Source organism: Buceros rhinoceros, unplaced genomic scaffold (genome assembly GCF_000710305.1).
Source record: "Buceros rhinoceros silvestris isolate BGI_N320 unplaced genomic scaffold, ASM71030v1 scaffold29902, whole genome shotgun sequence".
Taxonomy (NCBI): Eukaryota; Metazoa; Chordata; class Aves; order Bucerotiformes; family Bucerotidae; genus Buceros; species Buceros rhinoceros.
Window position 1 is genome coordinate 1 of NW_010397608.1, and position 13,027 is coordinate 13,027.

At 38.7% G+C, this 13,027-nt stretch overlaps 2 protein-coding genes across 2 annotated transcripts in view; one reads left to right on the forward strand and one right to left on the reverse strand.

Annotated features, from left to right (window-relative positions):
- Positions 1-765: 765 nt before the first annotated feature.
- Positions 766-6,876, forward strand: SPDYA (speedy/RINGO cell cycle regulator family member A). Its single transcript, XM_010146321.1, has 6 exons — positions 766-991; positions 2,037-2,095; positions 2,349-2,434; positions 3,941-4,112; positions 5,178-5,475; positions 6,788-6,876. Exons 1-6 carry the CDS (start codon positions 766-768, stop codon positions 6,874-6,876), a joined length of 930 nt encoding a protein of 309 aa, XP_010144623.1.
- Positions 6,877-7,130: 254 nt separating this feature from the next.
- The window catches only part of TRMT61B (tRNA methyltransferase 61 homolog B (S. cerevisiae)), a gene marked incomplete at its 5' end in the record, with an annotated part of 6,266 nt that continues 369 nt past the window's right edge, over positions 7,131-13,027 (reverse strand). The window contains 6 exons of the mRNA XM_010146322.1: positions 7,131-7,174; positions 7,359-7,436; positions 8,090-8,325; positions 8,743-8,834; positions 10,041-10,231; positions 12,830-12,934. Coding sequence (XP_010144624.1) covers positions 7,131-7,174; positions 7,359-7,436; positions 8,090-8,325; positions 8,743-8,834; positions 10,041-10,231; positions 12,830-12,934 — 746 coding nt within the window. The remainder of the gene's footprint in view (positions 7,175-7,358; positions 7,437-8,089; positions 8,326-8,742; positions 8,835-10,040; positions 10,232-12,829; positions 12,935-13,027) is intronic.

Consider the following 13,027-nt stretch of genomic DNA (forward strand, 5'->3'; position numbering starts at 1 on the left):
GGGCTGAGGGGCCGCGCCGGGCCGGGCCTGTCTGCCGGGAACCGCAGGTGTAACCACAACTAGACGTGAGGGGCCTTTCTGTTGTTCATGTGGCATCTAACTAAGAGCCGGGGAGGCTGCTGCGAGCCGGCCGCAGGCACACTGTGCTCTGTGGAGGGAGGGGCCCGCTGCAGCAGTAAATCAGTGTGTTCGCGGGTGGCTAAAAACACCTTTCTTCACACTCCACCTGGTATCTGCTCGGTTTTTACTGTTACAGTCATCTCAGGTTTGTTTCCTTGGTTATGCCTTCAGGGTGTGTCCTACCTGAGGAGTAAGTTTTATTCCCAATCCCATTTATTCCCAAATGTTACAAGAATTAAGAGCTCAGTACTTATTAATGTTGTGTGGCTTAATTATTGTTCTGTTGCATTAAATTGGATGGGAAGAACGGAGAGGTTTTGGTAGATCCAAGTGTGTAGGGCTCCGAGGATCTGACAAACAGCGACTTTTCTGCGAAAAGTTTTTTTCCCATTTTTCAAAATTTTGAATGGGAAAAGATTGAAGGCTCCTTCCACAGGAAAAACAACTATCAGAACTAAGTTAAAGAAATCTACGTGGTTGGCTTAGGCCACAAGACTTACTGATACAATTAATTTTTATATCACTTGACACAAGCTCTGCTGAAATGCTTCATTTGAACAATAGAAATACAGAGAACTACTGCTCAAACTGGCTGGTTTTGTAGTTATTTTCTTCTTTTTTTAACAGGAACCTTTACTTAGCAAAATGAGACACAATCTGGTGTGTCAGACACCTCCCACTGTCACTGTCCGGGTCAAATGGAGTGCATCCAGATCACAGCAAAAACCCCTCATTAGGCTAAAGCGGCCTCCCTCTAAAGACGGTGAAGAAAACCGTGGAAAAATGGTTCCCAGTCATACCTACAGATGTGCAGAGAGGCCATGTCTAGTGATTCAGCGTCAGGAAATGACAGCTTTCTTCAAATTATTTGGTAGGTTAATAATCACAGGTATCAATGTATTGACTGAACAGTAGGAAACTATTAAGCAAGTACGTCTCATAAACTCAGTAATTTGGGGAGTGCTTTAATCTAGATACTAATGGCCGTGTCTTTGTCTAAAGGTATTTTGTTCTTACGTTTTAGCATATAAATACTTAATCCTGAAGTTAAAGATACAGGAAGCCTACCAAACTGATGAGAAGTATCTTTTTAAATTACCAGTGAAACCAAGGTGGTATGATACTTCCTTTTACGATATTTCCCTTTCTATTTTCTATTGTATTTCAAAAAATACACGAAAACAATGTACGTCTTGTTCTACATAAGGCTTGAAGAGGCTGGAGTCTGTCTTACAAACCTGTTATTTTTTGTGGGAATCAACACTTAGGGGGAGAAGTGAAACCGGAAGAAAATGCGAGGAGTTGCAGCATCTCTTTTGCGTTTGTGTCTTTCATACAAAGTTGTGTTATCTTAGTGCAGTATTATTCCACTGGGAAGATCACTCCCAGGTTTTATTTGAACCTGGAGCTCCGAAGCAAGTCAGCGAGAGTTTGTGGTGATCCTATTAGCCAGCTCATGCTCACAGTGGTCAGTGCTGCGCTAACCACGCAGAGCCAAGCAAGTATGGTCCTCTAACAGCTGTTGGGTAGTCGGGGTGTGGAGATCTCAGCAGTCCGCGGTTCACTGCAGATAACAGCATGCTGTTAGATGGAACTAATGAACGCAGGAAGAAGTTACGCAAATAGAGAAATACTGGCGATTTTTCACCTTCGCTTGCTGTTACTGAGAATGAATGAAATGCAGTCACTAGATTTTCCACCTTGCCTTTCTGGTTGGTTGGTTGTCTTTCCTTGCTTAAGATTTTTCACACCTGATCTCCTTCTCCCCTCAGTTTCTCTGTTCTCTGCCACTGGGTCTAACTTCTTTCTTTTTGTTTGGTTTAATAAAAGGACCATCTGTTATTTATTTACAAGTACTTTCTAACAGAAGCGTTAGAAATGTGTCTTTGAAATGCTACAAGTTTCTTTTGTTGCAGATGACGATCTAATCCAAGACTTCCTTTGGATGGACTGCTGCTGTAAAATTGCAGACAAGGTAAGTGTATTTCCTTCTTAGTTAACAGAACATATATAGATAGAAAAATCTGCCCTTAATCACTTGATAGAGCAATGCTAATACAGACCATTATTTTTTTCTAATCAGTTCATATGGAAGCTTTGAGAAGTGAAATTTATGCTTTCCTCATTGTTAAAAAATACCAAAATATCTCAGTGCAAGATGTGTGAAGCATTTTAGGAAATTATAGATGAAATAATATATTGATACTTCATTTTACATTTTAAAACAGTATCTCTTGGCAATGACTTTCGTTTATTTCAAGAGGGCTAACTTCACAATAAACGAGCACACCAGAATCAATTTCTTTGTTGCTCTGTAAGTATGCTTAAATTATCTGGTTTTATTAGCATAAACTTTGTGTTATTTTTTCCTTTTCTTATGCCACTGATAATTATGCTCTCTGATGAGACTTCTTTAACGAGTGTGTAGTTGTTTGCATTCTGTATTAAGCATAGAAACATAACCTACAGACTGTATATAACTGTGCAAATCGAGCATTCTTCCTCTGCCGGCCTCCTGTGTGGAACAAGCTCGAGCAGCGGGGAGGGGATGCTTGGTGCTGGTGCAGTGACAGAGTGTGGCACTGCCTACCAGTCTAAAATGGTGAACTTTTTAAAGCATTACAAGAAATACACGCAGGACAATACATGGCAACATACCCGTGGCTCACACTTCCTGTTATAAGACCCTTTTTTCTATCTTTCCCAGCCTTTAAGTCGCTTGTACCAAACCAGTTCATCACAATACATGCCTCGAGAGTAATGTTTTATTGAAGTTCCCGTCAACATTGATTTAAGTCAACTAAAATGTTGTTAGGGAACTTCTGAGAACTTTTTTGAACAGTTTGAAAATTTCTGTGCTTTGAAGCAGAGGTGCAATCAGTAATCTGTCTTTACCAAGCCTATATAGAATCTCTCCATGTATGGATAAACGTACAGTGATTCACCATTTTCTTTCATACTGTTATGGTGCTCAGGTCATCTTTTTCCATGACATTGCTTCTCAGATGCTCTGATTTGCACACTAGCGCGGGGAGAAAGATTCTTCCCTGTAAATGGTATGCTGGGTAGCATCCACAGAGCGTGGAGGAGGAAGTTGTCTGACTCCACTGAAGGGAGAAACGCCAGGCCAGAAGAAAGGGACAAAGGGACTGGTGAGACTGGGACTAGAGGGAATATTTGCATTAGGAGCAAGTGAGAACATTGGGGAAGAGACTAAAAGTAATAATTTTTTCAGGTATGATTCGCAGTGGAAGATATTTTCCTGTTGTCCGAGAAGAAAAACCAGAACCAAAAGTAGTACATAGTGAAGGAAGAGAGAAATACGGACATAAAAACCATTTAAGTTTTTAATTTATACATGAAGGTAGACCGACATGTAGTTGTTTGCTGCTAATTTAATGCAAGCAACATAATTTTCCAAGAGTAGTTAAAACCCTTTAAGTAGAAAATACAAAGTTTAAGATTTCATAAGATGGTTTTAAGCTTTATCTAGAGAATCAGTCAGAATCTATTCACTTTAATGCAAGGACGTCTTGCCCGTTTGGAGAAAAGCTGACAGGATATGTTAGTTCTTGCATATCTAGTAATTTAGAAGATTCTAGGGTAAACAATTTTTATAATAGCTTAAGTTTTCACTTACCCAAAGGACACATAGGGAACTTTCTGATAAGAAAATACCGTACTCCAGAGAAAAGGCTGTAATTTGTTAGCAATTTTTCTAATTATTCTAGGAAAAAGGACTAGTTCGATATTATGTCTTTTAATGTTAGAAATCATACTAATACAGTGATTTAAGACAAACATATATATATATTTGAAGGTATCTGGCAAACACAGTTGAAGAAGACAATGAAGAATCAAAGTATGAGATTTTCCCGTGGGCTTTGGGAAAAGCCTGGAGAAAGCTCTTCCCTCATTTCTTAAAGTTAAGAGATCAGCTGTGGAGTAGAATTGACTACAGGGCCATTGTAAGCAGGCGCTGCTGTGAAGAGGTAGGGAGGGGTTTAATACTGTACATGCTGCAACCACGGCAATTACACCAGCCAACAATCTAGCTCTATACAAATAACTTCTTCCGTAAAGTGTGTAGACAAGCCACGGGACAGAAGAGATGCAGTTAAGATGTCCAGTTACCCTCCACAAAATTTTTTTCTTCTGCATTTAAAATACATCTTTGAAACTATGCTTTTAAGGTAAATTAGAATATTTTACATTGCACTTCTGTTAAAAGCAAAGTTTTTATTGACTAGAATCTTTCTGCTTTATGCAAATATTTTTATTTAAAATTTACTACCGGTTGTATCACTTCATTCACTTTAGAAATAATTTTGAGTGTGTCTGCTTTACAAATTACAAGTTTGTACATGAATAAAACCTTCAAATAAAAATCCCAGCACTTCAGGTGAAATTTTAATTCCTTCAAAATAAATAACATAATTTCAATTGACTTTTTAAGGGATTTTCACTACATTTAAACAAAACTCAGAAGGACACAATTTTACCATTCTCTGCTATTAATGCAGTTTATTAGGAGGAAAAAAGACATTCCTCACTTTTCAGGTGGAATGTGTGTCTGGAAAAGCCCCATCGTGTTCCAAGAACATAATGTTTATGACAGCTGGTGGAAAAGAAGACCTCATTTCCTCTGGAGTCCCACCTCCGGGGATGGGATTGGGTGCTTACGGGAAGCGTACAGGGAGCGAGGCAAGTGTGGCACGCTTTTCCCAGCATACCCCTCAGCTTCCGATGGTCATCAGTTCAGCAACATCGTGAACCAGAAAGATCCCTCTGGTTGACATTTAGTAATTAGTAAAAGGCACCATCTTCAGTCCAACACAGAAAGCACACGCTGGTCCTTGTGACAATTCACATGAGGGCACAAGGCTGTAAGCTGTTGTGTTCCACGTGCGATTCGTAAGTGGATCCCTTGTGCCTAAGGTAGCAAACATTAAGCTGTGGAGTATTAATTCTCTGCCATCCATTGGATCCCTTCTTTTCAGCTGCGTGTCTTCCCGTTATTTTTATGGTTTCTGATGCAACCAACGCTGTTCCGATAGGTGATGGGTATTGCTCCAGCACATTACATATGGCAGCGAGAACGGTCTATACACCACAGTGGAGCTGTGAGAAACTACAACAATGACGAAGTACAGCTGCCCCGAGGACCTAGTGCTACTCCTACAGACTGCCTGCTTTGTGGTAAGAAAGGAAGACTTCTACAGCTAGGATTATCATCATCTTCCTCCTCATCTACTGGCACTTTGGAGATGATGGAATTACATTCATCCCAGAATGTGAAGGACACCTTTCCAACTGAAAAAATACACACTGACTCTTGTTTTTATTATGTCCAAGGTATGGTTCTATCACAAATAATTTTCCATTAGTTTAGGCAACTGAGGCTGTATTTGCCCTTCACACTACTGCAGGGATCACTGGGGCCTTCTTGGAATGACAAGACATGATCTCTGTGTGAGTGACATCCCGATTACAAATGCAGTTACTTTGGCAGAACTGTGCTTTTATCACTAGAGTTTCATTTCCGTATGTTGTCTCTTGACTACCTGGAAGTACCAACAGCTTTATATGCTGAATCTCTTCAAACTGCCTTCATTTGGGGTCACGTTTCAGTCTATTTAGGCATTTATTTCTATTCTTGCATTATAAATTAAATTGAGACTCCTATCTGAAACACTTAGGATTGGCTAGAAGAAACAGTAGGAATACTGATGTGTGTCACGTGGGTTAAAGTGCTTTTGTTGAGACCACTGTTTTTAGAAATGGCAGGCTGCTCAGTCACTGTCACCAGTTTGGACATACGCTAAATCACAACTCGTGTTTTCCTTTAAGTATCTCTCAATTGCTGACAGAGTTTATAGAAGATTTTCTTGTAAGATTGGGGTACGAGTAGAAAATACTACAAGAGTTTACTGTGAGAACTGTTTTAAGCAATCGCATCTTTGCACGTTAATCTCCTCAAAAGAGTGTCCTGAGCCTTTATACAAGAAGGCTCCATTACATGCAGTAGTCATGGGGCAAACACTCACATGGAACACACTTGAGATGTAAACTTTCTGCAGGAGCTGTATAAGGCCCCAGTTCTGCAAAGATATTTTCATGTGCTTAACCACTGCAGAGTTCTTAGTACACTTATTTAATACAGGGACACAGTTATTTATAGCTTTTTTTATTTGCATTTACTCTCACTAATATCCTATTTTCACTATTATAGTGGGATTGTGTTACTGCTTTTGACAGCTTCAGTACGACTATGATTCTCAAGGGGTCCCTCAACTTTGGTAAATTGAGCATTTGAGACTTCCTTGAGATACACAACAAGTCAGGTGCCTACAAATGGTCATTTAATAAATTTAATATGTTAAACATCACCACCTGCTTATGTGCAGTCTTATGTGACACCCTAAAGAGCTTTAATTTTAAATCTATTTTTACTTGAGAGATCTTGGTCTTCATATCTGACAAAGGTCAAAAAAAGTGTTTATTTTGACCGTTTGGAAATGCTTTGTATATAGTCAAGTTCACAAATAACCAGGCAATTTTCGCATGGGTCCTGGGAGTGAACCAATGCTATACAGATCTACAGCTGGTCTTTTTCTCGATCCATTATTTTCTTACTAATTTTTTTTTTCCTCCTTATTTCTGGTAGACCGTCAGAGCCCATCTAGCAAAAGGAGACTGCATATCACCTTGAACCAAGACAAATCCATGGATTGGTTTGCAAGCAATAAAGAATGAAATGCACCCACAGAGACAGAAACAGACACTGTGCTTTGGAGGACAACCCGTGTGGCATCACGCCACCATACCCGATGAGTCTGTTAGAACTTTTCCCTTTACATACTAGGTAGAATTGCAAACTTCATACGCAGTAGAAATCAAAGCAGTCATTACTTAAAAGTTACTCAACTTGCAAAACGTAGTGGCTACGGTGTAAGATTTTATTTTATTCTTGTACAATACTCAAATTAGCAGCTAACATCTCAGCAGCATCAAGCAAGCAGCGGTCGAAACTTTCTCAGCTTGGTTAGAAACGCTAATTAAAAAACAAAACAAGTTACTACTTCAGTATTTCAATAAACAATGATTATTTTATTATTATAATTTTTATGATTTCAAGATATAGTAATATATCAAACACTAGTAAAAAAAAAAGTATTTTAAAAAAATAAAATACTACTAAACATGTAAGATAAAATACCATTTTCCAAGTGTCTCACCTGAATGAGCTTCCTGCCAATAAGATGGTCTAGCAACATAAGGCACGGAGCAGTATGTTTCGACATCGTCAGGTGTTTCTGTGAGAAGTAAATTTAAAAAAAAAAATCTTTCCAGCAAGTTTAAAACATACACTCAGTTCAGAGCTGCCAATGCACATGCATTATATTTCCCTGATGTATTTTTATAAATTTTTTTGCTTCTGTTAAAGTGCTTTGTCGTCACCTATCAGGACATTCAGGCCTCTTTGCAAATCTATACCAGTAGGAGGCATCTTTTTTGTACTTGCCAGAACAGCGGGATTACAGAACAGAACACACTAGTAATGTTTATTGTACAGAATCCTTAAAATTACCAAGGTCCTCTTAAACTTACCAAGGCCCTTTAAAGTTGCTACAGGACAAGTATAGAGGACTGAATGTTATTATAAAAATAATTTTAAAACAGTAGTAGACAGGCAGACATTCTTTATTTGCAGACTGCAATTTATTTTCTATTTCTTTTCTACTAGTCTATGTTTTAGTACGGTATTTAAACTTAAGTAACCATTAATATATTATTTTTCAAATCTGACAAGGTCTAGTCTGTCCAAAAACTTTTATTTTCTTCACAACAATCTCAGCTGACCTAAGGAAAAAAAAAATACCGCCCCTTCCTACAAACTTTGCCTTCACTGTATCCCTGGATTATCAAATTGCAGTAACAGGGTATCTCATTAGCAATAATGTCTTACCATTGTATTCACTTTCTCTAAGAACTACTTGATCCTGAGTGTGGATTTCTTCACATTCCTTTTGAGGTGGTTCTTCAAAATTTTCTTGAGTTTCCACCATTTGGCTTGATTTGCATTTCTTGGATTTAGCAGGAAGTACCAGCCAGTTTCTATGAGTTACCTCTATGATCCTTTCACATGAAAAGGGGAGCTTGCAGGTCCGTATTCTGTCTAAAAGCCCAATAACCTGTGTGATACTTTTGAAGAAATGCAAAGTATACAGTAGTATTTCAAAAACTCAAACCACACGCTGTTGTCTCAATTCTACTGCCTTTGTCACATTCTTTACCTCTAAGGTTACATGAGTTCTTCAATTTTAGGGTAAAGGAGCTAGCAACCTGACTATCGTGCTGTTATTTTGAGGATGTCAGTAAGTGAAAACTTCCACCGACCATAATGAGAGCATTCCCAAAGTAAAGGCCAAAGGATTTGGCCAAGTGTAATTTATACTGAGTGCAACTCCCTAAAAAAAAAAAAAAAATGACGTGGGGAAAAAGAATTACTTTGTTAAACATGTCATTAATGCTGGATGTGTATTTTAGAAGATGTCTGGGTTGGTAACAACAGTGGGCAATGCCTGAAGAAATGAGTAAGTGACAGAAGTAAATACTTACTTTGCTAAATACACCGCACACACACCACCCTGTTTCAGACTTGGGAGTACAACAGGCAGAGCAGTCTGAGGGTTGAGCATGTCTAGAACTATCTACAAGAGAAAGATACCTATGTTTCCCCAGTAAATATTAATATACATCTAGCAATTTTTTGCGTAACAACAATGCTTGAAAAAAACAATGTTTATCTATAGAAAATGAATGCATACAACAGCAGTCTGTAGTCACTAAGGAGTTTTATTACCACCTCTCGAAACCTTAGAGAAACCTGAGGTCCACACATTTAAAAAACAATGTCCTTGCTATGTCCAAATGAATTTCTATTAAAACAGCAAGTAGCGTTTCATCCTGTGCTAATGTTAAACCTACTACTAGTTAAATTCCATAATGTGGACATTAACAAAAAGTTTTAGAACACTACATTTACTAACACCTTCGGATATCTAGTTTTTGAATGTTAAAAAAGTAAATGTTCGAGGGCATCTCTGTCATGAAACGATCACACCAGTCTCAATGTCTAACTTGCTATTTATTTCAAGATTTAGAAAACTTCTATCTTTGACTATTTATCCATCCTCTGCTAGACAACTATTCAAACTGTAAAACAATGGGACATGCAGTACCTGATCCTTCTTGTAGATTGTTACTTCTACAGTTTTAAAAAAAGATATTTTAATGCTATGTATTTTATGTCTTTGCTCCAACTGTTTAACACAATTGCTGTTTGTTTAAAGAGTTAACGTAGGTTTGTCAGCTTCACATGGAAGAGAGGTTAACATCTAACTGATCTCCCCAGCGCGCCTCCCTTTACAAAATCTGGACATAAAAAGCAGGACAGGAGAGCAAGCAATAGCGTTCCTTACTCTAACCTAGGCCTTAGTTACATTGTGTGTTCTAGCTGATAGCAAAGGGTTTACATATTTATATTGTCAATAAGATTATGTATTTTTCTTAAACTTCACGTTTGAAATATATGCCTTAGATACAGAAATATCTGTTTCTCCAAAATACAAGAAAGTAAGTTTGTCTTTGCTTGCGTGACAGCAGTGACTAGTTGTAATATTTCTACACTACAGCCAGATCGCTTTTTCATTTGGGAACCTGTAACTGAAACCTTGAAAATATTTGTAATCCGACCAATCAAAACCAAAATGCAGCGTTTCTTTTACTGATGAAGATTTGATGGTTTTTTCTCATATATTAAACTAGATATGGAAATCCCATTGTGAATGTGAGCACTAGAGGTTTTAATTTATGCAGAAACAGGAAGTGTCAAAACGGGAGTTTTTTGGACTTACTGCGTCAAGTGTTATAGATTTCATATCTGCAGCAGCTGTTGAAATGTCTTTAAGAATGAAATCCACATTATCTGGCCACTCATCCATATGTCCTATTTCCCACGCAGCACGCCAGTGCCTGTAATTCCTCTTAGCTAAATTATGATGATCATCTCTGATTTCGTAACTTATAACACGTCCTTTGGGCCCAACTGAAAACAAATGAAAAACAAACTAAAGATGCTAGACTTACTACTTTTCCCTCGTCATAAAGAGCTTAGAAAAAAGTAACGTAGTAAATAACAAAACACATTTAATAATAATAACGATGATTATGATTATAGTACCACTACACCTTTAAATCTCAACTTCATTTTAGGAAATAATCCCATATGAAACAATCAATTACAGTTTATTCCTTCTTTACATTTAAAACAAATGTACGAGTTAGTTCTTTTACAGACTAAAATCCATCAATCCACAGATGAAATAAAGCAGTTATAGAAGTACAGACTGTTCCTAGGATGTCCTCCCAAAGTAACTCCTGCAGCAAAAGGCAATTGAGCAGCGTCTGTGGCCCCATCAGTCTAGGATTCTCCTGCTACAGCTACCAGAGGTACCAAGCAAAAAAGCTGGAACACTGGTCACTACTCACAGATGCTATAAAGCTGACAGACAGAACAGGGACTAGTTATCCTGTTAATAAGATCTGAAGCTGCTGGTTTAATTCCCCCCTCAATCCTCAGTTTTACAACGGTTCGCTGTTTTCCACGCACAGTTCTTTCTTTACCTGTTCTTCTCCAGGTTGGTGGAAAAGCTAAGGAAACCCCCAGACCTGCTGATTGATCTCAGCCCCTTAGACAAATTTTTAAGTGTACTCTTTGATTACACAGGATTGTGTATTGTCTATTACTGTCTGTAACCATAGTAAATTATCTTATTACTTGTTTTAAGTATAAATTTACTATCCTGAACATTACCGTATGAGTCCGAGACACAATGTTCTTCATAAAGAAAAGTGTTCTGAGGAAATCCAGGCACAGGCAGGAGCGTGTGCATGGCTGTATGATCGATCCTTGTACTACTCTTAATTTCTGAAACCTATCATGCCATTAACTTCTTTCTCCTTGCTACTTTTTAACGGGCAAAGGCAGCATTCAGCAGTCAACAGCTCAGCTCAGGGTGAGGTTCTGTGACTTTTGAGGTTGGAGTTGCCAGGCTCCTTCCCTCACCTACGTGATCCCTCACCTCTGAATCAATTCAGAAAACTGAACAGAAGAAGGGATGGGTTTTCCCAGCAGTCTCTCCCTGATCCAGGTCACCCTGGATCAGACAGACCCCAGAGCCAACACATACAGAGGGAGGGTTTCAACACTGTCACCTTTGATCACCTTAAGCAGTTGTAGAACCACTGCACCAACTCCTTATTACCCTAGATTATCAGTTTGGAACTACTGGAAGAATAAAATTGTTCACACTGAGGTGAGTCTTACTCACTCCTCTGCTCATTCAAAGAATTTCCTACATTTTGAAATGGACTTCTGGAAAAATAAGGACAACTAGTTAAAACAGGTAGGCAAAACTCTTCACTGTTGTAAAGCTGCAGTATGTTGAGCTTACATACATACATATTTTCCAGTTTTCAAAGATCTTTAAAGTCATAGCAAATGCCACATACTTAACACAGGCTTAACTTTGTCCTGTTTTATCCAAGCAGTTTCTGGAAAAGCTTAAAGAAGAAATGGAAAATAAAACATAAAATGAGAGTAACATGAAGAGAGGAGATTAATGAAATCGGTGTTAAATCAGTAAAATTAAATACTTCCATGGACCTTGGTAATGTGCCTACTAGATTTAAATTCCAGCATTCCACTGCTGTAGCAGCTGTTTTTCTTGTTGTATGAAATAGTGGCAAAATTAGCCACCATTAGGAAAGAGCAAGTCTAGTTATTTCTGGGTCAGCGCCAAATTGCATTAAGCTGTGACTAAAACTGTCCGTATTTGGCGACCAAGAGCAGGGTTGGATCGATGGCAGTGGTAATGCACATGCTGAATACTAAACATCCTCAGAAAAACTTAAGCTTCTAAAAAACCTCGTGCTGTTCTCCTGAAGCAGGTGCCAAAAGTCAGCAGATATACAGCATTACTACATGGGAGAGTAAGAGAAACGACTGAACAACTGTGGGTTTTTTTTTTCCATTTTTTTCCCTTTCCTTAAGCAAGTTGTTCTATCAGGAGCCCATAAATAAAAGTACTCTGAAATGAGGTCCACCAACAGGATGCCTGCAGATGAGATGAAGTTGAAGGGTGAGGTTTCACTCTCATTCACACTGCTGAGCGCAAAGGCTCTCTACCTTCCAGAGTAGTAAGACCTAGATCAAGCCAGGCTAGCTGTAACACGAAAAACAACGGTGTATGTCCACGTACGCGTTTTCACTGGCACCCAGGAATCTGATCATTTACTTGGTCCATAAAGATGAGGAAAAGGAAACAGAGAAAGGCAAGAGATTGGAGAAAGACACTAGTATAGTTAAGCCAAAACCAACAATAACAATGGCTGAAACTCTGCTTTCTGCAGGCCCTTTAGTAACCGTTTGTACCACAGCCCTCAAAACACAGTCAAAATGGTTTGCAGTCCCCGCACTGGCCCTAGTAGAGACACATTTTTCCTTTAAATCAACAAACTATATATGGACACGTGAACTGCTATAAAACTTTTAAGAACTGACCATAAGTATTTGATCAAAAGAAAGGCAACACGTGACAACAGAACTGTGCTGCTTCTACATTTTCTAAAACCAGGTTCTCACCTGCTCTTGAAAGAAACAAACTCATCGCGCCAGATCCACTGCCAGTTTCCAATACGGTGTCTCCTGGGTGGATATCCATCATCATTAAAATAGCACTTATATCCTGCGAGTGAGAAAAACACGGTGCATCATTAGTCTTGGAAACTGCCGGTGAGATGTGGTAGGTGACCTCCCAGCCACCAGCCAGCCAGCTGAGCA

Bases quoted from the DNA above. Each gene is read 5' to 3' on its own strand.
- SPDYA (XM_010146321.1), top strand. From the start codon at position 766: ATGAGACACAATCTGGTGTGTCAGACACCTCCCACTGTCACTGTCCGG. The intron at 2,435-3,940 runs GTAAGTATGCTT...ATATATTTGAAG, and splicing joins ATCAATTTCTTTGTTGCTCT to GTATCTGGCAAACACAGTTG. The intron at 5,476-6,787 runs GTATGGTTCTAT...TATTTCTGGTAG, and splicing joins TTGTTTTTATTATGTCCAAG to ACCGTCAGAGCCCATCTAGC.